The 24,319-nt window shown below is 41.4% G+C and overlaps 2 protein-coding genes and 1 non-coding gene across 4 annotated transcripts; 1 reads left to right on the forward strand and 2 right to left on the reverse strand.

The window, feature by feature from the left end:
* Positions 1–2,744: 2,744 nt before the first annotated feature.
* LOC135500865 (rho GTPase-activating protein 23-like) lies at positions 2,745–17,779 on the reverse strand. Of its 2 annotated transcripts, XR_010449524.1 has the most exons (6): positions 17,535–17,779; positions 17,277–17,417; positions 16,186–16,415; positions 15,327–15,482; positions 6,404–6,631; positions 2,745–3,246 (listed from the first exon to the last, which is right to left on the reverse strand). XR_010449524.1 is itself a non-coding variant. In XM_064792533.1 (4 exons), exons 1-4 carry the CDS (start codon positions 17,556–17,558, stop codon positions 15,338–15,340), a joined length of 540 nt encoding a protein of 179 aa, XP_064648603.1. In that variant the 5' UTR covers positions 17,559–17,779; the 3' UTR covers positions 14,742–15,337. The 2 variants fall into 2 exon arrangements, 1 of the variants encoding a protein (XP_064648603.1); XM_064792533.1 differs by lacking the exons at positions 2,745–3,246; positions 6,404–6,631 and having other exon boundaries at positions 14,742–15,482.
* Trnal-uag (transfer RNA leucine (anticodon UAG)) lies at positions 10,122–10,201 on the reverse strand. The gene has a single exon. It is a non-coding gene; the product is annotated as a tRNA-Leu (tRNA).
* Positions 17,780–20,037: 2,258 nt separating the features above from the next.
* Positions 20,038–24,143, forward strand: LOC135500534 (astacin-like metalloprotease toxin 5). The gene is made up of 7 exons (XM_064792053.1): positions 20,038–20,154; positions 20,476–20,500; positions 20,875–20,960; positions 21,690–21,771; positions 22,612–22,729; positions 23,312–23,487; positions 23,798–24,143. The coding sequence occupies exons 1-7, from the start codon at positions 20,101–20,103 to the stop codon at positions 24,019–24,021; spliced, it is 765 nt and encodes a 254-aa protein (XP_064648123.1). The 5' UTR covers positions 20,038–20,100; the 3' UTR covers positions 24,022–24,143.
* The last annotated feature ends 176 nt before the right edge of the window (positions 24,144–24,319 follow it).

The raw sequence follows: 24,319 nt of genomic DNA on the forward strand, positions 1-24,319 counted from the left end.
AACAATGTTCAATGATAAGAGAGGAAACAAACACTGCATGAAACAATGTTCATTGATAAGAGAGGAAGCAAACACTGCATGAAACAATGTTCATTGATAAGAGAAGAAGCAAACACTGCATGAAACAATGTTCATTGATAAGAGAAGAAGCAAGTACTGTATGAAACAATGCTCATTGATAAGAGAAAAAGCAAACACTGCATGAAACAATGTTCAATGATAAGAGAAGAAACAAACACTGCATGAAACAAAAGAAACAAACACTGCATGAAACAATGTTCACAGATAAGAGAAGCAAACACTGCATGAAACAATGTTCATTGATAAGAGAAGAAGCAAACACTGCATGAAACAATGTTCAATGATAACAGAAGAAGCAAACACTGTATGAAACAATGTTCATTGATAAGAGAAGAAGCAAAGACTGCATTAAACAATGTTCAATGATAAGAGAAGAAGCAAAGACTGCATGAAACAATGTTCAATGATAAGAGAAGAAGCAAACACTTTATGAAACAATGTTCATTGATAAGAGAAGAAGCAAACACTGCATGAAACAATGTTCAATGATAACAGAAGAAGCAAACACTGTATGAAACAATGTTCATTGATAAGAGAAGAAGCAAAGACTGCATGAAACAATGTTCATTGATAAGAGAAGAAGCAAAGACTGCATGAAACAATGTTCAATGATAAGAGAAGAAGCAAAGACTGCATGAAACAATGTTCAATGATAAGAGAAGAAACAAACACTGTATGAAACAATGTTCATTGATAAGAAAAGCAAACAATGTATGAAACAATGATCATTGATAAGAAGAAAGCAAACACTGCATGAAACAATGATTAGAATAAGCAGACAATGATCTTTTGATACACAATCAACAAAGTTCAATGATTAGAAGAAGCAACAATGTTCATTGATATGAGAAGAAGCAAACACTGTATGAAACAATGTTCATTGATAAGAGAAGAAGCAAAGACTGCATGAAACAATGTTCAATGATAAGAGAAGAAACAAACACTGCATGAAACAAAAGAAACAAACACTGCATGAAACAATGTTCAATGATAACAGAAGAAGCAAACACTGCATGAAACAATGTTCAATGATAACAGAAGAAGCAAAGACTGCATGAAACAGAAGAAGCAAACACTGTATGAAACAATGTTCAATGATAAGACGAGAAGCAACACTGCATGAAACAATGTTCATTGATAACAGAAGAAGCAAAGACTGCATGAAACAGAAGAAGCAAACACTGTATGAAACAATGTTCATTGATAAGAGAGGAAGCAAACACTGCATGAAACAATGTTCATTGATAAGAGAAGAAGCAAACACTGCATGAAACAATGTTCATTGATAAGAGAGGAAGCAAACACTGCATGAAACAATGTTCATTGATAAGAGAAGAAGCAAACACTGCATGAAACAATGTTCATTGATAAGAGAAGAAGCAAGTACTGTATGAAACAATGTTCATTGATAAGAGAAAAAGCAAACACTGCATGAAACAATGTTCAATGATAAGAGAAGAAACAAACACTGCATGAAACAAAAGAAACAAACACTGCATGAAACAATGTTCACAGATAAGAGAAGCAAACACTGCATGAAACAATGTTCATTGATAAGAGAAGAAGCAAACACTGCATGAAACAATGTTCAATGATAACAGAAGAAGCAAACACTGTAAGAAACAATGTTCATTGATAAGAGAAGAAGCAAAGACTGCATGAAACAATGTTCAATGATAAGAGAAGAAGCAAAGACTGCATGAAACAATGTTCAATGATAAGAGAAGAAACAAACACTGTATGAAACAATGTTCATTGATAAGAAAAGCAAACACTGTATGAAACAATGATCATTGATAAGAAGAAAGCAAACACTGCATGAAACAATGATTAGAATAAGCAGACAATGATCTTTTGATACACAAGCAACAAAGTTCAATGATTAGAAGAAGCAACAATGTTCATTGATATGAGAAGAAGCAAACACTGTATGAAACAATGTTCATTGATAAGAGAAGAAGCAAAGACTGCATGAAACAATGTTCAATGATAAGAGAAGAAGCAAACACTGTATGAAACAATGTTCAATGATAACAGAAGAAGCAAACACTGCATGAAACAAAAGAAACAAACACTGCATGAAACAATGTTCATTGATAAGAGAAGCAAACACTGCATGAAACAATGTTTATTGATAAGAGAGGAAGCAAACACTGCATGAAACAAAAGAAGCAAACACTGTATGAAACAATGTTCATTGATAAGAGAGGAAGCAAACACTGCATGAAACAAAAGAAACAAACACTGTATGAAACAATGTTCATTGATAAGAGAAGAATCAAACACTGCATGAAACAAAAGAAGGAAGCACTGCATGAAACAATGTTTATTGATAAGAAGAAGCAAACACTGCATGAAACAATGTTCATTGATAAGACGAGAAGCAAACACTGCATGAAACAATATTCATTGATAAGAAGAAGCAAACACTGCATGAAACAATGTTCATTGATAAGAGAAGAAACAAACCCTGCATGAAACAATGTTCATTGATAAGAAGAAGCAGAAAATGTTCTTTTGATAGAGAGCAGCGATTTCACATTAAAGAAACGAACACTGCATGAAACAATGTTCATTTGACAAACAATAGCGATTTCACATTAACGCTAGAAGAAAGAAACGAACAGTGGATGAAACAATGTTCCTTTAATAGACAACAGCGATCTTACATTTTCATGATATTCACCTAGCACGGGCGGTCAACAACATCCTGACACAAGCTTGATGTTAATATCCAGTGTTAGTGATCTTATCAAGTGTTATATTTCTCATCAAATACACCAGAGTTGACGCATGGAATTCGAAACAACATCCACAAGTACAGGGCTATTTCCCATCGAATTTATTATTATTAGCCAACAAATACACCACAGTTGATAATCCAAAAATGAATGTTCCTTGGAACAAATTTATATCGATAGTTCCAGCAAACCACTGTCCATTATGGTAACACAAGATGTAAACACGTCATGCAGATTCAACAATTAATGTCTGCCAACGAAATTTGTGACACTGTCCGAATCCTCAGGATGGTAAACACGATCAAGAATGTCCATGGGAGTCAGGAGCCGTCCTGAAATTTCATGAAGGTTGTAACATGCTCGTGCCGTAAACAACATCATGAGGAACCATGTCTCCGTCTTCCAATACTGATGATTCATCTCGCTGAAATGAGAGGCAAATATAATTAGTCATCTAGAGAGACAAATGTTTGGGACTATATTCATTTATGACGTGCTACAGACAAAAAGGACCAAGGACCGTAGCCCATATCTCCAGAAGGGGGGGGGGGTGACTTGGCAACGATCATTAGCATTGACCACGCCGATTCGAGGATTGTCAGGCAACTCATTTTCAACCTCAACTTCCAAGGGTCCTCTTATCAACCCCTGGACAATAACAACGACATTTTTCACGACACTAACTAGAGAATTTATTTTCGTATGGACGTGTTCTCAATTTAAAACTTATTTGCTTGTCACGTAGAAACTGCAGTGACACGAAACGGCCAACTATAGGGGTGTTATCAGGGTGTACATTGCAGCCATTTTGAATTGCTAATCAACTAGTCACCGGATGGAGAGACTTAGGCCTACTCACTGGGAAAACACAATGTCAACGCTCAAGGGTGATTACGAGGCCGGGACAGACCTTTGCACCCGTTGGACGTGCCAAGACAAGTGTTTCCGTGTGTCAAGGCATATACTTCTCAAGCATGAGTTCCCTAAAGACAAATGCCAACTGACCTTGCTCATTTTCAAATACAACAAAAATCATAAGGCAAACCTTAATTTATTGAAGACAGGATGAGGTCCTAATCTCAACACAAAGGCAAGGCTTTAACTTTATTTTCGACAAAGGAACAAAGGAACAAGCTGTTCAACTGCTTTTCATATACAATGAGAACTATTGTGTCTCCCGGCCAACATGAATGGCGCACGTGATAATTCATTTCACTAGGCCTATGCAAGTCTGATCGGGTTGATGACGTATGACAATTTTCCAACATTCAGTCGCAAACGAACGCCGGGTTTTTACAGAGCGCGTAGTGGCCTGGTGGTTAGGGCGGACGACTTTGGAGGTTTTTTTCTCCAATAGTCGCGAGTTCGAACCCCATACGCGGTTTCAACTGAAATCAGTCAATCAGTCAATAAAACAAGTCAAACAAAATCAGAATGCATTTTGTTCATTTTTTGGTGATCAAAATGTTGTTTCAAAATAAGGGCTGACCATTGGCACCACAATTTGAGCTGAAATTTGAAATTCTAATTGCTTTAGGATTTCAAGTTCCAGCCCAAATTGTGGTGCCAATGGTCAGCCCTTATTTTGAAACTACATTTTGATCACCAAAAAATGAACAAAATGCAGTCTGATTTTGTTTGACTTGTTTTATTGACTGATTGACTGATTTCAGTTGAAACCACGTACGGGGTTCGAACTCGCGACTATTGGAGAAAAAAACCTCCAAAGGCGTCCGCGCAATCTGGTTTTGTTTTATTCATTTGAGTGGAAACAACGTGCGACCCTTAAAGTTTTAAAATAAAATCATTTTACTATTTTATTTTCATGGTCAAAAACAATACAACATACAAAGCTTTTCGTTTCTGTTATTTCGAACCATGTCGGGACAAATATCAAAAAAATAATATCTAAAAGAATCGATACAGAATTTTTATGCATAACTTAATAGTACATATATTTAGGTAAAGTTTCTTCCCGGATCCCCTATTCTGACATCAGTAACCAGAAAATCATGTCAGCCGGGTGAATCAAAATTTTAGTTGATTAATTCAATAATAGGTGGCAGTACTGACCACTAGACTCTGGATACTCGTGTACGTCATATCCAATAGGTGTAGCTTAGCTTTATTTTCGACAATGGAACAAGCTGTTCAGCTGCTTTTCATAATACTATGAGAACTATTGTGTATCCCAGCCAACATGAATAGCGCACGTGACAATTCATTTCTCTAGGCCTATGCAAGTGATCGGGTTGATGACGTATGACAATTTTCCAACATTCAGTCGCAAACGAACGCCGGATTTTTACAGAGCGCGTAGTGGCCTGGTGGTTAGGGCGGACGACTTTGGAGGTTTTTTTCTCCAATAGTCGCGAGTTCGAACCCCATACGCGGTTTCAACTGAAATCAGTCAATCAGTCAATAAAACAAGTCAAACAAAATCAGAATGCATTTTGTTCATTTTTTGGTGATCAAAATGTAATTTCAAAATAAGGGTTGACCATTGGCACCACAATTTGGGCTGGGAATTGCTTTAGATTTTCAATTCCCAGCCCAAATTGTGGTGCCAATGGTCAACCCTTATTTTGAAATTACATTTTGATCACCAAAAAATGAACAAAATGCATTCTGATTTTGTTTGACTTGTTTTATTGACTGATTGACTGATTTCAGTTGAAACCGCGTACGGGGTTCGAAGTCGTCCGCCCAATCTGGTTTTGAGCGACCCTTAAAGTTTTAAAATAAAATCTTCACATTATTTTATTTTCTTGGTCAAAAACAAAACAAAATACAATGCTTTTCGTTTCTGTTATTTCGAACCGTGTCGGGACAAATATCAAAAAACTAATATCTAAAAGAATCGATACAGATTTTTGATGTACAACTTAATAGTACATGTATGTTCAGGGAAAGTATTATTACTCGACAACTTGTAATATGAGGTAAAGTTTCTTCCCCTATTCTGACATCAGTAACCAGAAAATCATGTCAGCTGGGTGAATCAAAATTTTAGTTGATGAATTCAATAATAGGTGGCAGCACTGAATAGAGCAAGTTTTTCGCCACCTATTGGCCTGAAGCTGATTAGCATTCAGAACCTGGCGGTGACCTATGACCTTTGTGGCATTTGTAACATGTGCTTCGTCGGTTCTATTATGCCAAAAGTTCAATTGATTTGTGATCACATCAGGGTAAATAAATGGTTACGTAGACTGATTAGTCGCCCTTTTACCCGGAAACGTCATATCCAATCATATCGCTCGTCACAGCCAGAACCTGGCGGTGACCTATGACCTTTGTGGCATTTGTAACATGTGCTTCTTCGGTTCTATTATGCAATTGATTTGTGATCACATCAGGGTGAATAAATGGTTACGTAGACTGATAGGGTGAATAAGTCGCCTTTTTCGCCGATTCAATATGCCATGAATATGCCAAGTGTCAAAACATTATTCAAATCTTATTTGCATGTCAAACGTTATCCGAGGGCGAGGGCTAAATACATTTATTTTTGGCAATAAAGGAAATGGGACGCTCGCTTAATCAAGTCGGAACAGTATATAACACAAGAATCTACTCACCATGAACATGAACAGCCCATTGGACATCGTCGGCATGGCGTGACACTCCGATACTTCGGGAGCTTATTTTTGGACACTATAGTGGCGATGATGACATATCACCATGTTGGGCGTACTTTTGCGGATTATCGTAATTTATGAACGAAGACCTTTCGTATTACTGTGATCTCGGCCAAGAGCCGTCGTGATGTCGAAGTTCTTGGTTCTGTTGACACGCCCGACGGACATCTAAAATGAAAGAAACAGAAAAGGACATCAGATAATGAATTCAATTTATAACATAATGGGTGATATGAATAAAGACTAGCAAATGCATTAGACCAGGCCTTTTCTGTACAATTCATTTCTTTACTGTTCAGGATTGTCCATCGCGACAACCGTCATGGATTGAGACACTGAAACTAGTCACAACCATGGGATGTGACGTGTAGGACATGCAGCATTCTCACAAGGTCTCACTGTTGGCCCCGCCCCGATGAAAGCTTTAGCTTTATTTTCGACAATGGAACAAGCTGTTCAACTGCTTTTCACATACAATAAGAACTATTGTGTCTTCCGCCCAACATGAATAGCTCACGTGATAATTCATTTCACTTGGCCTATGCAAGCCTGATCGGGTTGATAACGTATGAAAATGTTCCAAGGTTCTGACAGTCGCAAACGCACGCGTAGACAAAATCGCATTTCGTTCATTTTTTGGTATCAAAATGTAGTTTCAAAATAAGGCTTGACCATTGCCACCACAATTTGGGCTGGAAATTGGAATTCTATTTGCTTTAGGATTTCAATTTTGTAAGGATCATCTTTTCTGATTATATAATTCTGGTGTAATTCCTATGAAATCAATATTCAATGAATAGGCAGCAATTGATCACCTGCACTGACTGACATTTGTGAGATGACATTAGACCAGTTTACACCAGGTGGAGGAAGTCATTGTCTAAATATAGGCACAAAGAACAAAAGATCATGTGGTGTGCGACCATGCGGTCTTTAATTGTTTGTTGTGGCATTTAGTGGTTTCCTCCGCCTGGTGTGAGGGCCTATTTTCGGCACGGAGGCATACAACTGATATTTGTAGAAGATTTACAAGTAAATTAATCAGCAAATGACTTGATACCACGAAATAATTTATAATTTATAGTTCTGCGAAACCTGCCTATACTTGTACGCCAACGACAGGGATGCCAGCATTAGCAGACTCGCGAGCTCGCGTGAAATGATAGGGAAACCAAAAATAGGGCATCTAGGGCAAATTTTGCCCTAAAATAGGAATTTTTGAGGAGAACAAAAAACTACAGGGGTTTATAGGAGTTATAGGGCCGGCAGAAAGGAGTGAAGACGAAAACGTTTAGGGGGATGGCAATGCGCCTTCCAGACCCCAGTCAGAGCACGAGGTACAAATCTGAACACAACAGGGTTCTAAATCACACCAAAAAATGCTACGCCAACGACAGGGATGCCAGCATTTGCAGACTTTCGAGCTCGCGTGAAAATACGGGTGGGAAATATGAAATGATAGGGAAAGGGTATAAGGGAAACCAAAAAGTAGGGGTTATAGGGCAAATTTTGCCCTAAAATAGGGATTTTTGAGGAGAACAAATAACTACAGGGGTTTATAGGGCCGGCAGAAAGGAGTGAAGACGAAAACGTTTAGGGGGAAAGCAATGCTCCTTCCAGACCTCAGTCAGAGCACGAGGTACAAATCTGAACACAACAGGGTTCTAAATCACACCAAAAAATACTACTTACAGGAAACTGTTCGTTTCTACAAGTTTGCCGACTCCTCCAGTTACCATTCGTCGAGATGGAGATGATTTTGGCAAAGGATTACTTAGATTAAATCCGATTTAATTTGCACCAGAAATCTTTTTCCCAGTTCGACCTTCTTCTCGCCGCCAAACAGGGCCTAGGATGTGACGTGGAGGACATGCGGCAATCCCAGAAGGCCATGCTGCAGGCCCTGGTGAAAGGGCGGGATAATTCAAATGCAAAATGCTTCCTTTTGGTTCTCCGAGACCTTTCATCTCCTGCAGCAAACCAGCCCGACGTTTATGGTACACTGGACAATGTTATACTTGATAGGGTGTATGACTTCACATATCTGGGAACATCCATTGACTATAAGGGTTCTTTTAAGTCTGGAGTTGAAGTGCTTACCAAAAAAGGCTCCAAAGCTTTTTATGTTCTGATGAAAACAATTAACTCCAATCGAATAGAACCTCGTACTGCTATTCGTTTGTTTAATAGCTTTATCAGGCCAATTCTCATGTATAACTGTGAAATTTGGAGTTTCGCTTTTCTCAAGTCACTACTTATTAACGACAGCAATAAATTTGTCAAACAACTGGATCGTTTTCCATTTGAGCAATTATTGTCTAAATTTTGTAAATGGATCTTGGGTGTTAATAGATTTACATCAAACTGCGGAGTGAAGGCAGAACTTGGACAATATCCTTTCCTTGTATTTATGTTCAAACATACTTTTGATTACCTATCTCATGTTAAAAACTCCAGTAATACAATCCTTAATGAAGCTTATGAAGTTGACAAAAAGCTCACTTCGTCCTGTAGTATCAACAAATCTGTATCGGCAACTATTGATGTGTTAAACACTAAATTTCAGAAAAATCTCGATCTCTCGTCTAGTAGTACTAATGTATCAAATTCACTCGAATTATTGTATCATTCTCATTTCTTCTCTGTATTACAAAATGACAAAAGGTCAAATTCTAGTCAAAAAAACAAACTCAGAACCTACAGAACTTTTAAAACTGAGTACCAACTTGAGCCCTACCTTAATGTTCTAAAAAACAGGGGGTTGTTTTCAAAAATGGCTAAGTTTCGCCTTAGCAATCACAACCTACTCATCGAAAAAGGTAGACATTTTGGTACTCAGTTAGAAAAGCGTCTCTGTCCTTTTGGGTGTAACGTTATTGAGGACGAGTTCCACTTTTTTGCACGATGTCCCTCTAACAATAAATTTAGAGACGAGTATCTCACAAATATAAATTTTTATAAATGTAGTCAATTATTTTCAAATCTGGATTTTATTTCTATTATGAGTAGTACTGACAACAAGACTATTTTAGATACTGCTATTTTTATCTCGAAAGCCTTTGAAGAAAGACAAACAGCTCTTCAGGGGCACTAATTAATAAGTCATTGTGGTCTTATTTTAATTACCATATACATGTAACTTTCTTTTAAAAATATTTTTGTATGTGTTGTATTTGTATATATGTGCTGCCATACTGTCTTATCCTTTGATAGTTGTGCAATAAATTGAATTGAATTGAATTGAATTGAATTGGTAAAGCTGCGAACTATATGATATATGCGTTTGACGAAAAACCGACCTATACAGCAATCTATTTTAAGTTTGACCGAAACCAATGCTATTAGAGTAATTGTAAATTAAAGATTAAATGCAGTGACCCTCATGTTTGCGACTTATGTGGAGATTCTTTCTATCACAACCACGCACGAAGACAATGTCACCGCCAGAACCCCCCCCCCCCCCCTTAAGTCTGTGTAGTCCAGCCAGTGTTATTTTCATATACCAGAAATATCACTATCTCAAAATAAAGATCTTCTCTTTCTTCGTATATATATCACTATCTTCCAATAAAGAAGCGCGATAAAATCGGGAATGAGAACCTGCAGGGAAGTACTGAGGACACGGAAAAAAGGATAATTGTAAAAATTGCAAAATATTTGACAGCTGTGGGATTCGAACCCACGCCCTTTCGGACTGGTGCCTAAAACCAGCGCCTTAGACCGCTCGGCCAAGCTGCCATATGCCTCTGCTGCCTTTGTGCATAGAACACAATCTATAGCGCCGGGTGATTCATCGATAAAGGAAATGACGCGGGTGTACGTGGTTTTCCCATCATACCTTTTGAGCGGGCTGTTCAAGACGCGCGGGAGAGACAAATGTGCAATAAAGGCGAGAACATATATATATATCGGCATACACGTGGGCATAACGCCAAATAGTCCAGCGGAGTCCGTGTCTAATAGTCTATATCCCATGTTCCTCTAAAGGAAGTACATTTGTAAAAGTGTATAGTGTAATCAAATGTGTATGTCAGGAGCAGTGTAACAGTTTTAAGTTCCCCCTACAGAAAGGATTGCCCTGCCTTAAAGGCTAAAGCATGTTGTCGGATTGAGGTGTGGTTCTCCGTTGATACCTATAGGAGATTAAAAGCACTTCATAAAATCTGTTCCCGGACACCTTTTAAGACGCAGGTTTTCGGAAACTGATAAGTGACAAAGCGCGACAAAGGAGTATCATACGCTTTTATAATATCGGAGGTATAATGTTACTGTAGAACGATACCATACAAGAGGGAAGGATGGGGGATCAAAACTGCTGCACGAGTACGACCGCTGTGATGTTATGGAGTTTTCCCCTTGATAATGTCCGGAGTGTATTATTCTATGGCTTGATGTGCCATCCGGAAGGTTGGCAGTTCACCACTCCGTCCCGAACAAGAGGATGAGATATATAGTTAGTATAAGGTTAAAACCAATATTCGCGCCGTAGAAACTACAACTTCTGCTCCTCCTACCTGGGACGGCCGTCTATTATTTTTGCTTGAGGAAATGGCAGATGCCGATCCTGCAATCTTTTAGAATATTGATTTCAGTGACTTTCCCTTACTTATAATATCGAATGTCGGTCAATATTGCGCCTCCATCGTGGTTTGTAAAGTGCCGGCCGCACCCCTGGTCACTTCAGGCTGAAGAGTTCCTGAGGTAGGATGGCTGTGGTCTGGATATCTGCCGCGGTGGTTGTCGTCGTTATCGCTGATGTTGGCTCGAATGTACCGAGTCCGGTCGTGAAAGGTAAGACTTGGACTAGTATCTTGCCTTTCTACTCTTCCGAGAGCAGAATCATTCGCCCATTATGATATAGCGTCTTGTAAACGAGGGGCTTGTTATCGCATGAGGCTTTGGCAAAAGGACAAGGCGCAGATTCAATATCATTTTGTTTTGATACGAATAGTCGACGGCAAAGTGTTTCAGGTAGTTTACATTTGTGACGAGGGGTTTACCAAGCAAGCGGAACCCACCCATAACTAATTTTGGGTGGTTCACGCCGAACTAGCACTTTGGCAGTGACTGAGAGCGAGCGCAGTCGCGAAAGCATGAAAGCGCTGAGCTTTCGTCTCTCGTGGCGTCGCGAGTTGTGAGTGCTGTGGAGAAGAGGGAAGGCAGGAGGAGGAGGGGAGGGGGTTCCGTAGTATTTTGTCCCTGGGGCTCAGACGATTTATTTCCGGCGCAACACCTGTTGTCCTTTTCCAGTCCATCTTGATGCACCTTACCAATGCCGCGAAAGACACGAACTGGAGCTGCGATGGAATGAGACGAGGGGCTTGAAATTCGACTACGCCCTCCGGCATTACACCGTCAACGCGGGTAGGCGGAGCGTGCAGTCAGCCGCCGCCTGTCGCGAATGGTGCCTCGACGGGAAGATCAAGAAGGGGCAGAGAGATAGGTAAGAGATGATTTTTCACCCGGTTTTGAAACATCCGTGGCTGTCTGACTAACGTCACCTCCGTATGTACGGAAAGCTGGAAGTTGAGATTGACTTACTTGACTTTAAAAATCCTGTTACTTTCATGTGGAGCATAATGTGTCGACAACAAGATTATTCCACTCCCTCCTGTCTTGGGCAGTTCTCTCAACTATTGACGGCAAAGTTCGCTGGGCAAAATGTATCAAAAGACATTCAAAACCGAATCTCTTTCTGTTGTCTTCAGGTTTGCTTGCTTGATGTACAAATACGATCGACGTGAAAGACGTTGTCAACTCTACACCACACAGACACAGAGAACTGTGAAAGACACTAGGACAGGGATATGGAGCTGTTATTTGAACGGTGAGCCACTGTTTCAATAGGTTTCGAAGAAAGGCTCCGGTGGGTGTCTGATATCCGCACGAAACGCTATGTCATTTTACCCCTTACCTTGTAACTATAAAGAATTGTGGCCAAGCCTAATTCGCTGTCTATTGTGTTTTGACAAGCCCGCTCGCATCTAAGTCCCAATTCCTCTTCTTCCCCTTCTAGCAAACAAATACTACCTACCAATGGAGGACATCATAGACCACGTGGACAGAACAACCAATGTCAAGACAAGAATCCTTCTCGGCCACCATATCAATGGCAGTCTCCAAGGCGACGCCCGGCTCGTCAACGGGAAGGTAGGAACTGATCCAGAGACCATGAAAAACGCGTTAACTTGGTGATGTGGTGTTGTCCTTCAGTGCGACTTGGGCAACGTCCAGGCGAAACTGAATATCCAAGTGCCAGGTCTCCACGTCATTGGTCGTTGTTCCTAATTAGGCTGCTCATTCTTTCATCACGAGAACTGTTTCCACTTGAGATCTTTTTTTCGCTTTGGTCGCTGCCGCGGCAAAACTATGCTTGGCTCCAGCGGTTATGGGATGATAAAAAATGCTGGCCACTGGTGCGGTTGGCGTCATTGGATTAAAAGTTCCGCTCGCCACCAACTGTGCGGCTAGCAAGTACATGTAATTGAAACAACATACACACTGGGGAACCAGATGTAGTGTTCCTTTTGCGGCGATCATAGCGGGGAAACTGCTCATAGTGGAACCGTGCCTTCATGTTTGATCATTTATTTCAGGTTGGTTTCGGACTGAAGCTCTCCAGTCATCCGATCAACGTCTTCCTCGGCAACCGCGCCCACGAGTGCTTCGGAAGTTTAGAACACTGCAACAACGGCATGACGATCGCCATGTGGACAAAAGAGCGACAGAAGGAAGAGAGAATGACCTACGGCCGTATCTTCCATTCCCACGAAGTCACAATTTATCTTGTCAGAGGTCGCCTCTTTGCCGTGTTTCAGATGCCGCGGCGAATGTGGAGCGTCGCAACACCTCTGCAGGTGAAACGAAGACACGATATACTACGTGAGTGGCATCACGTGGTGCTCACGTGGCACCGAAAGAAAGGTCTGAAGCTCTACGTCAATGGCGAGATTCGAAAGGAATCTGGAGGAGAGTTCTGGGTACAGGGCGCGGCAGGGAAGTTGAACAATGATTCCTCGATTGGAGAGTTGATGCCTCACAAAAACGGCAGCGTTATTGTGGACGAGGTGCGTTTCTGGAATGTTCACGTTGACAAGGTCGCTGTGGAGGGCATCTTCGAATGGGAGTCAAGGGCACGCATGCCGAGTCCAGTGCTCCAGAAGGAAGAGGTCAAGGCCAAAACGAATTTCTCAACGGCCCCCGGAATGAAGTACTATATGCCAATGGACAGATTAGTGGAAGGGAAGGTACTTGGCGATGCCATCAACGGGACAGCAGGAAAAAGGATCAGACCGTACTCAAGCCGCGGGCATAAAGCTTTGGGATTTTATTATGGAAGTATCATTGACCTTGGTGACAGGCGCCACGAATGCTTCGGGAACATCGACCTCTGCTTCAGCGGGTTTTCCATGTCGTTATGGGTCACAACCAAAAGAAAACAGCGGTCACCATCCACGTTCTATGCCTTATCTTCCGGGGGCAAGAGACCATCAACCGCCATTGCTATCACCGATAGAAGTTTGTCAATTACCGTGCAGAGTCTCCACCTCGGGAGGGGAAGGCGGTTCAGTCACACCCTCAGCTACCAAGAGAAGAAGGCCGGATGGGTGCACATTGCACTGACCTGGCACCACGGAAATATGCAGGTTTACATCAACGGGAAACAATGCCTTAGAAAAACCAAGGTCTTGTACATTTTGAGTGAAGTCCCCGAGGCTGAAGCAAATGCACAGATGGGACTTCGCTTCGTCAAGCGCCAGAAGAATGACAAAAGGAAGATGCGGGTGAAGGGTGGCGAGGCTATTGACCAAGTGCGCTTCTGGGAGCGCGGGTTGTCAGCGAAAGAAGCTAGTAGCATATTTGGGGTCGAGGAAGAGGCGAGGAAGAGCAACAGACAGTCTTGGAGGAATTTGAAAAAGCGTAACGGAAGAAAGAGAAATTAACAGGAGTTAGAAAAAGAAATGAGAGAAGCATTCCAAAAGTTTAGTTAGAAGATTGAGAAATTGTATATGCCACCACGGACTTTTCTACAAGTCAGAGCATGATGCCACCGTCAAAATGGTTTAGCCATATTGGTCAAATTGATCGTCGATTACTTGCGCTGCGCCTACACGCGCAGGTGCCGCAGCGTTCTTTCACCCATGTGACCATCGCTCTTACCCCTGTGACCTCGCATGTGCTTGTGGCGCCTGGCCGAAGTGGTGTCCACTTTCTTGAACGAATAAATCTAATTGCAAATGAATTGAGTTATTTTGTGAATGTCATTTGATAAACACATTCTCTCTATAACAATGAGATGAATATAAGATCATCGAAATTACTACCAATATAGTTTTATGTACAATTCGTACGGAGTGCTGTTAGGTAAATTTCTGAATTGCTATGCAAAATTGTCTTGAGAATCTTCCGGTACGGTGAAGGCATGATTGTCTTCGAAGGGGTTGGTGCTTTGATCTGACCCATCCCATCGTGTGCTTTTGATGCTGCGCATACGTTACTTTCCTGCTCTGACGACGGGACAGGTTCTCAGAAATAAAGATTTTGAGCTTTTGAAAACATTTTAGCAGCCAGTAGAAGTTTTTCAGAGAAATGAAAACCCTTTGAGGTTATTTAAGGCCTTAGGGGTTCAGCCGAAAACCCATGCAAGGGTTTTCAAAAGCTGAAAAAACTTTATTTTTAAAGAGGTACTATAGGCAGGAGCAGGGGGGTTAAACTGGCTATCTTTTGGTGATTATATGCGCAGTAACAAGGTAATTTTGATTTACCCCTAAACATATCCCTCGTACAAGTGCGATTAGTTTTGACGTACTGAGAGATGGGAGAGACCCCTATTTGCCAGTTTGGATAACTTTATCTTGCCTACCTAGCTGCTGCCTATAGACTCCCTTTAAGAGTGCGGGCTCTCTTATGCTCCGATCCAGCACCGCCAAGGTCCATGGCCCGTAGAGTCTGCTCCGGGTAGGCCATCTGAAGGATGTCTTCGCTGCGCGGCACAACCAGCAGTCTCAGTGTGGAATCGCTGAAACACGAAGGTTGATACTGTTATATTGCATTATGTTGTTGTTGGTCGTGGTACCACCTACTGTTTTTCATTTCAAATTTGTTCAAAATACTTGAAGATTTATTCACTTTCCGTTGCTTGAAAACGAATTCTTTTCGTAAAAGGACATTTATTCGTTGTAACCACAACCGAAAACCGTCCTCTACTTAGACACACACCTGTGAGAAAAGTTCCTGTTGAGGTTGTACGAAAATAATCCCTTTCAACAACTTGAATTCCTTTACTAAAAATATACACTGGATAATAGTTTTCATTTTTTATATTTAAAAAAAATCATAAGTAATATAAGAATTGAGTACGGTCTATAGGGCTAATACATTCTATTCTAGATCACTACTTACATTGCACATTTGTTCCTGTCAGTGGGTTTGAACGATACAACCCAAAAAGGTGTGCCACGGTGAAAATCATTGAAGAAAGTACCAACTTTGTTCAGACCCTCAAACCTTGAAGTTATCACTCATAACGCACAACGAAAATGTCATGGTTTGACAGGCTTGAATAGATCTGTTTTGATGTAAAAGCGTTCCTCGCCGATAAAGTCTGGGAAAAAGTGATGACCGTGGAGATTGTGCCAATCTAGCCGAAATAGAAGTTTATTACAATTTCGTGACCTGAACCGTGAGGCTAACCGTTTTTGAATGTGTGAATTTAAACTCACTTCGTTTTGATGAGTTCTATAACCTTTGCATAACTGCGACCAGCAAGGCTCTGACCGTTGACGGTGAGGATGCGATCCCCGTCCTTCAAACCCGCCTCGTGAGCTGGACCGTCGTGTTTCACGTGATGCACAAAGATGGTGTCCACTGGGTCATGGTCACTGAGCTTCGTGGGCGTACGCCTGCTGAGGTGAAGGTCTTTCGGCGGCACCAGAAGTGGTCTCTCCGGACCCTGTAAAAACGAATTTCTTATGTTATATTGTTGTTTTATGGCATTTTCGTTATGTTCAGCAACAGGGAGGAACATGAGGAATCTACGTGTAATATATATAGAAAAGATGCCATACGCTAGAGTCGAGAGCCCTAAAGCTTAGGATGAAAAGACGGGGGCCTTAACGCTGTGAGGTCATAAACTTCAAACTTATGGTCAACGCGTCCTGGCGCCATTCAAGATAAGGTCGTCAGGCATCTCACGGGCTCACCGGCCGAATCATTTGATGGCGATGCATGCGAGCGGAGCGTGACACGATTATTTGGCCCATAATCAGATAATGACTTCACGCACTGGAGCCAGTCACCAATTTAATCCACGAAAGTGGTCCGCAAATAAAACCATCCTATTGAAGTTGGTTTATGGTTGAGATGTTTTATGAGCAGTTTTCAGATTTGCGACGTTTTCAAAGCGTTGACGGTGTAAACGTTTGAGATGTCCCAGGAGAGAATGTCCGTAAAACGAAGGATATAATGCGCTTCTATCTGAGCTTTTGCCAAAGATGGTCATGGCCTCTATTGAACCATATGCCATGCCAGAATATAACAGTGACGGACACTTTTTCCAGGGGATCATTTTCTACCTCTCCTCCAGCTGGCGCGCAGACCGTTCCGAATCTACACTCGGCCCCAGCGGGTTTTTCGTAATTTAAGTCACCCGCTAGCGCGGTTTGTGGGAAGCGTAAGACTCTTCCAGTGGGTAACCTTGATTACCGAATAATCGCTGGGACCAAGCAGGGTTTTCTCGCGGCGTCGGCGACCAGCGGGAAACGGCCTTGAGAGAAGAGAAGCACCGCCGAGAATGTGTTCAATCGATCCTCACCTTTGATTTGGGAGGGAAGACGACGAAATGACGCAGTGTGAATCCGAATCGTCCCTTCCTTCTGTGGATGAGTATCGCACGAGGATTATGCGGTTGCCTCGACGGTCCTGCTAATTGACAATCGGGCGGTTTCTTCTCATTCTGAAAAATCATAAAGTCACGGTTCGTTCGTGTAAATGTACGTTGTTTATATGTGGCCCAATGGTAGCCTAAATATCAGGTCTACTCTTTATCTAAAAAGCGAAGAATTATACTTACCAAGTAAATGAGATTACTCATCATGGTTCAGTTGATTAAACAGTATAAAATTGAAGGAACCGCCTTCGCTGTTAAAATATGTAATAGCAAGAAGAATTTTCTCGATGAGAACTCCAGAGATAGTGCTCACGCGCTCCACGAGGGCTCATACATAGGTGAAAGTCGGTTAAGGGCTTTTGGCAAAACCACTCCAAATATCACCGCTGGGTCCAAGTCGGCACTCCACGCGAACCTTTTATCACCGCCCGCTCTGGCGACCTCAATTTGACATAAAGACATCTCAATTAGGTACGGTGCGTAAGAATTGAAAACGAAAAACCATAAACTACTCATGAAATATCGGCGTGTGATTCGGTTGATTGTACAGTGTTTATTACTGTAGACTATAGCTAGGTGTGGAAGTATTTTATAATAAAAGCCAAATATGATTAAGATACGTTTTCAGTTGAACTCTCTGGTGAGGACGTTCTGCTATGGCGACGCGCTTTATTTGGGTTGTGGCAATGTCTCGAGTATGCCATATATGTCCTTTTAGTCGTATCTCCACCCCGTACAATACAAAGAGCTCATTCACCTGGCGCGTTTTTGCGCTGCGTTTGTCGTTGTGGATATCTGCTAGAGAGACCAAGGAATTTGATTCTTTGATGTTCGCCGTCTGCCCAGAACTAGAGTTTTCGATTCCTGTCAGACCAGCTTGAAGCTTTTATTCAGTACTCAGACTGACATTGTCTTCCATGTCATTGAGAAAATTTTCAAAAAAAGTTAATATTTTGATAACACGTCCAAGTTGTCATTTCGTGATATTAGAAGAATAAATTGTTAATTAGCGTTGATATCGATATTTCGCTTTAGCATCAATCATATCATGTATCTATCATTACGTCCCAGCATCTTAGCGTCGCTCGTGTTTGCCCTGAAAATCCATCCAAAAATGACACAAAAGATATATTGTTATAATTGATACCTAGACATGTCAGAACCAATACAAAATTCAGCTCAAAATTCCAACCGCTTCATGGTTTTTCAAACATTTGGTAAATTTTTGTGAAATTCTGCCGTCAAACTCAAAAAGGGGCCTTGGATCCAGGGCCCATATGACCATCCATGAGCATGAATGTATAGGACTGAAAAGCCTGTAAGACCTGGGTACAAGGTATTTTTAAAGTGGTCTGCATCCGCAAACTATGCGTGATATAACGCCGAAAATGCGGGATATTGATGATAGATACATAATCTGATAGAAGTTAAAGTGAAATTTTTATGCTGGTTTCTCAATACAACGAGTGTTCTCCATTCTCATGGCCTAACCTTAGGCAAATACATGTATATTGATAACTGACTAAAATGTACTGGATATGATTTATGTTTGCAAAAAAATATGATCTGAACAACTGATATATCACGTTCATATACTGTTTTGTAAGATATCGCACGTTCCTGGTGTGAAACGGTCTTGTAAAGACACATGTCTCTTCAACATCTCTCAGCGGGCTCCCCAGCTTCTGCCCGTCAAAAGCTGTCTGGTTCGTCATTATCTCCTCGCTTTCGGAGATGATAGGGGCGTTTACACGGTACATAACCGATCTAGAAGATTGAATATGATCTCATCTGGTCTGGTCTGGTTGGGTTTAGTTTGGTCCCGTGTAAACGGCCCTATTGCATAAATTACCGTTCGCCATCAGTCCGCCCGAAAGTGATATCTCCTCCAAGACCGTTCAACGTACCGACTTGAAACCTCGGTACATGTTTGGTACTCATCCACTGATGTACCCAACACCCTTGAAATTGCCACCAGGGGGCAATATGTGAAACATATATAATGCGATATCTCGCTCGTTTTCGATAAACTTTCTATGTTAGGTATTCCTAGCAAGGATACAGCACATATCATAATGGGTTTTTAATTGACTTCCTTTTTAAAGTCACGGAGGTCAAACGGCGTAAATTGGCGGTTACAGTGTTAATACCGATAAGGCAGATAAAGAAATTTAGCATGCGTGACCCCCTTGGTCAGTGAAGCTCCAAGACAAATTTTAGTTCATTATGATTACCGACTTGGCCGCTAGAGGGCCATAACTGAAAACTCGAAGAGTGATATCTCCTCCTAGACCACTGTTCAATGTACCAACTTGAAACTTTGGTACATGTTTGGCATTCCTCAACTGATGTCCACAACACCCTTAAAATTTCGATCCAAAATTCACCGACCACTTACACATTTTCAACGTCCAACACCTTCACCTTCACCATCACACACGCACACACACTTCTAACACCCCCACCATAAAATCATCCACCTCAACGTTCCAGCTTATCAAAAGTGCCTTTTTTTGCGATGCCTTGCAATCGACATTGCTCTAGTTTATACTGTTGTTAACATCATTATTTAAATCACGTTGTCTGTGATAATATTCCCATATTTGGTAAGGCGAAATTTAGTTTTAGCCTTTAGTCAGTAACGGGATCATTTTTAACCAATCGCCACTCGTATAAAACCTGCGTCAGAGATTTTTTCAAAGAGGACTATATAGGGGTTGTCACGCCTCTTTTTCATCACTTGGATGCAATGATTATGGCGGACTTGCTGAACATATTGTTGGTGGCGTTCATCTTATGCCAGGTAAGACATCTACGATGGCATCATAAAAAAAGGCTTAATTTATCTATAGCGTTTCTCGCTGTGAGTGACTTTTGATGCTACTTTCGCTTCCGACCGACCGCGCTAATGAGTGTTTCTAATTACCAAATTCCCGCTGGAGCCTATACGTGTAGTTGTTTCTGCCTTGGCGTTGACTGCGGGGTATCCGATCGAGGAATGTTTTTGTAAGAACCATATTCAGAGAATTTTACCTCTCTCACCTTTCTTAATCATTGAGACCTTTCTTATAGCAGATCTAGAGCAGTATACTTTCAGTAACAGATAAACTGCTTTTGTTTTCAGGGCCTTCGAGCTGCACCCCTGAAAGGTAGGGTAACCTCTCGCAGGAAGCAGAACTCAGAGTGAACTTGAGAATAGGCTTCTCGACCTGAGCTCAGACTTCGAACAAATTCAGTTGCTGTTCAAAATTGCCGATTCTTAGGATACATACCCTTCTTTTCTGCCGAGTTTGATTCAGATTGACCTTGCAAACGTGTTGTTATCTATTTCTTTGGAGGTTACCACTTTTTGATGCTGCAAACGTGTTGGCATCGATTTCTCAGTGAGCTTTCCACTTTTTGATTCCGCAAACGTGTTGGCATCGATTTCTTAGTGGGCTTTTATTTTTGATTTTGCAAATGTGTTGGCATCTAATTTTGTGGTCTTACCACTTTTCCGGTCATTATTCATTTCTCATTTAAGATGACTTCGACGTAGACGAAGATTACAGAAGAAAATACCCAGAGGAATTCGGTGACTTGTACGAGGGCGACATTGAAGTCGATTCAGTAGGTGCAACGCCCATCAGGAGACCTCTCTCATGCGTCGCAAAATGATCGTCTCACAGATAGCAGTTCGACGAAATGACGCGTTCGGTCATATAGGCTATATATGCCATGTTTTTGTTATGCACGTGCGCAATAATGGGCATCACGTGTTCATAAAAATCTTGGCCAACCAGCGCTGGCTGCTGTGACATGTGACATGCATGATGCAAACCTGAATGTCCAAAAATTGGACGAAATCGAATTTGCGTTTATACATTGGCAGACAAGACCGATCGTCTTATATGCTCGCTGTGCTGCCATCTGTGAGAGGTTCGGGTCTCAATCTACATTGAGTAACAGGCGTGTGATGAAATTCTGATTGGCCAATACTGACAGGAACGCCAAAGACGTCTGCTTAGAAAAGCTGCGAATGGTAAAAATTTAAGGAAATGGAAAAGAAGGGCTTCAATTTGGATTCTTTCAGACTGTACTCACGCATATACCAAAGATGAGACCGATCTTTCGTACAATCATTAATTAAATCATGTATGAGGTTGGAGGGGACCAGCTGTCAATTTGGAAAGTATCATTTTTAGCTGTGGCAGAAGGAAATTACGAAGTCTAGGAAGACCTGAGGTAAACCGATACATTTTACCACCGTGAGATCGACAAGTTAAGAATTATAAATGTTGTGCGGTGGGTGATGTTACTTTTGACTGGTATTGTTATTGGTGTCTTCTTTTGCTCTAGTTCAGGAACGGCGTGATTGACAAGGCGAGGTTGTGGCCTGGCGGAAAGGTTTACTACGTCATCGATACAAACTCGAACTACAGTGAGTACACTCAAAGGTTTCCTCTCAGCAGTTTGCAGATGGCCACGCCACACAATCCAAGATTTTTTAAAGAAGATAATTGCAAAACAAATAAATTGAAATTTATCAACCAAGCACAAGATTGTGTATCAGGGACTTAAAGTCAGCCAATAAGTTTGCCATGGCTCGTGAATGACAATTGCAAGACTAAAATTACCGCCAGTAGAATAATCTGAAACATGTCCATCACAAATTCCCACTATGGGAATTGACAGCAGTTTGTATACCACGTCATCCAAAGAGATGATTATAATGGGCAGCAGCCCAGTAAACCACGCGCCTCACTGCGAGATCTCGTGTTATTCGGGTGGTCGATGTTAACAAAAATATGGTCTCACTGGCCAGCCTAGAACTTATATTTTAGTAGGCCCAAATAGATCAGTGCGCGGGCGTCAAATTGACGAGACAGTTTACTCAAATCGTTTTTTCTCAGTCACTACGTATTAGAATCCTATAAAGGTTTATTATTCTACTGAAAAATGGTTCCTCATCACAGATAAAAAGAATTTTCGTGATGATTAAAACACCATAGGGGTACTTTTTTTACCAAAATCTATGTACACAGAATGTACACGGAATGTACACAGAATGTTCACGGAATGTATTCGATCAGCAATAGACGACTCTGATCATACATGTACCTGCTTAATATTTCCCAAGAAAGGTAAACTGCAGGTCATCCAAATGAACTGAATGGCTGGCAGTCCTCTCATAATGTTCAGAGCTTGTCTTTTTCTTTAGAGAATATGATTGACAATACAATTTACGCTTTTTTATGCGAACTCTTTTTCCCGCATGTAGCTGCCAACATCGTTCCCAACATCAAAAAAGCAATGGCTTTGTTTCAACAGAATACATGCATTCAGTGGATTGAGAGGACCCACCAGACGAGATATGTCAAGATTTGGAGAGGAAAGGGGTAAGAACAATGTTATTGGGAAATTCCTTCTCTTCAAAAATACTACGTATTCTTTAGGCTTTTAATTTCACTGTTCGTAAACAAAAAAAGCTGTGACTGACCGGGACCGTTGTGAGTGACCGCCACTTGATCTTGAATAGGCCTTTTGATAATGATGCTGTTAAAAAAACCTGGGCCGATTTCTTCAAAGGTTGGTTTTTCTTTCAAATCCATAAGAAAAACTCGGCCCCTGTCTAGACCCACCAAATGGACAACGGCATTTACTTATGAAGCCGACTTTAGAGATCTAGTGCGGGGTCTGATTCGAAATCTATTCAAACCGGGGAACCCGAGAGCTTCTTTAGTGCATGACGATCCATCTTTCGGCGTTGTGCGTGGGTATATCTCCTCCGAACATGGAGACTTTAGGATTGTCGCACACCGCCGATAGTTCGGCATGAATTTGTTGGCTCTTTTGCGCCATCGACTGACATCGCTTGACATGGGTTGCGCAGATGTTGGTGGGTATAGCCCGTCACGAGACGCAGCGCGCCAGTAATTCAAATTCTCTTAATCGTTGGGTTTTCATCATTTATTTTTTAGTTGTTCGTCTGCTGTAGGGATGAAAAAAAAGCCTCAGCGTCTGTCCCTCGGTTCTGGTTGCGGCGGTGTGGGAACAGTCATCCACGAGATGTTGCACACCGTAGGCTTCGTTCATGAGCAGAGTAGGCCGGATAGGGACGAGTATGTCACCATTAACTACGAAAATATCAAAGATGGTACGATGCATTCTTGTATTTGGCAGAAGTTACAGAGAAATTGTTTCTGCGTTCCCATTCATGAAATACAAGTATCGGCCATTTTGAAAAAAAAGAAGGCGTGCACTTCACCAATCAATCTTGACACTAGAGGCGCTAATTTCTATTTTCCTAAACCACCAGGTATCACGAACGGCGTACCCCTTTTAATAAGCATTGAGGTTAAAATTCTAAAGCTTCACCAGGGAGTGTTATTGGATGTTTCTTATTACGGATTCGAGTGTTCATATTTTGATTGCTAGTCCGTTTTAACTTATCAATTACACTTTAGGCGCAGCATACAACTTCAACAAGAAATCAAACGAGCACTTTCAGACATTGGGCGCTCCCTATGATTACCTATCCATCATGCACTACGGTCGGAGGGCGTTCTCAAAGAACCGGAAGGATACCATCACGCCAAAAAAAGACCCGAAACAGCAACTAGGCCAGAGGAAGGGTTTTACAAAGATTGACATTGAGAAAGTCAACAAGTTGTACAATTGCAAAGTTTGAAGTAGCATAAAGAACTGTGTAATTTCTGTGCAGCGATATCATAACGTTTTATTCGCCAAATTATTCGTTCGTTTATCATTTTTTTTTGTTGACTTAAAGGCCAAATGTTGGCCAAAACCTCGGCTCCGCCTCAGTTTTGGTGTGTATTTTAGCTCCACCCTCACGGTGTTGGTGAGACAACCAATACCTCCAGTACGGTATCAATTCCTTAACCGAAGCCGGTATGGTTACCCAACCCTATCGTGCTTTAAGTCACGTGAGAACGCCGTGAACCTGATGATTACGGTATTCAGAATGG

The sequence above is a fragment of the Lineus longissimus genome, chromosome 16 (genome assembly GCF_910592395.1).
Source record: "Lineus longissimus chromosome 16, tnLinLong1.2, whole genome shotgun sequence".
NCBI classification, from domain to species: domain Eukaryota; kingdom Metazoa; phylum Nemertea; class Pilidiophora; order Heteronemertea; family Lineidae; genus Lineus; species Lineus longissimus.

Coding starts and splice junctions, on each gene's coding strand:
- LOC135500865 (XM_064792533.1), bottom strand. CDS start 17,558: ATGATGAGTAATCTCATTTACTTG. Junction 16,416..17,276: donor TCTTCCCTCCCAAATCAAAG/GTGAGGATCGAT, acceptor TCGTTTTTACAG/GGTCCGGAGAGACCACTTCT. Junction 15,483..16,185: donor ATAGAACTCATCAAAACGAA/GTGAGTTTAAAT, acceptor TTCGTGTTTCAG/CGATTCCACACTGAGACTGC.
- LOC135500534 (XM_064792053.1), top strand. CDS start 20,101: ATGATTATGGCGGACTTGCTGAACATATTGTTGGTGGCGTTCATCTTA. Junction 20,961..21,689: donor GCGACATTGAAGTCGATTCA/GTAGGTGCAACG, acceptor CTTTTGCTCTAG/TTCAGGAACGGCGTGATTGA. Junction 22,730..23,311: donor AAGATTTGGAGAGGAAAGGG/GTAAGAACAATG, acceptor TTTATTTTTTAG/TTGTTCGTCTGCTGTAGGGA.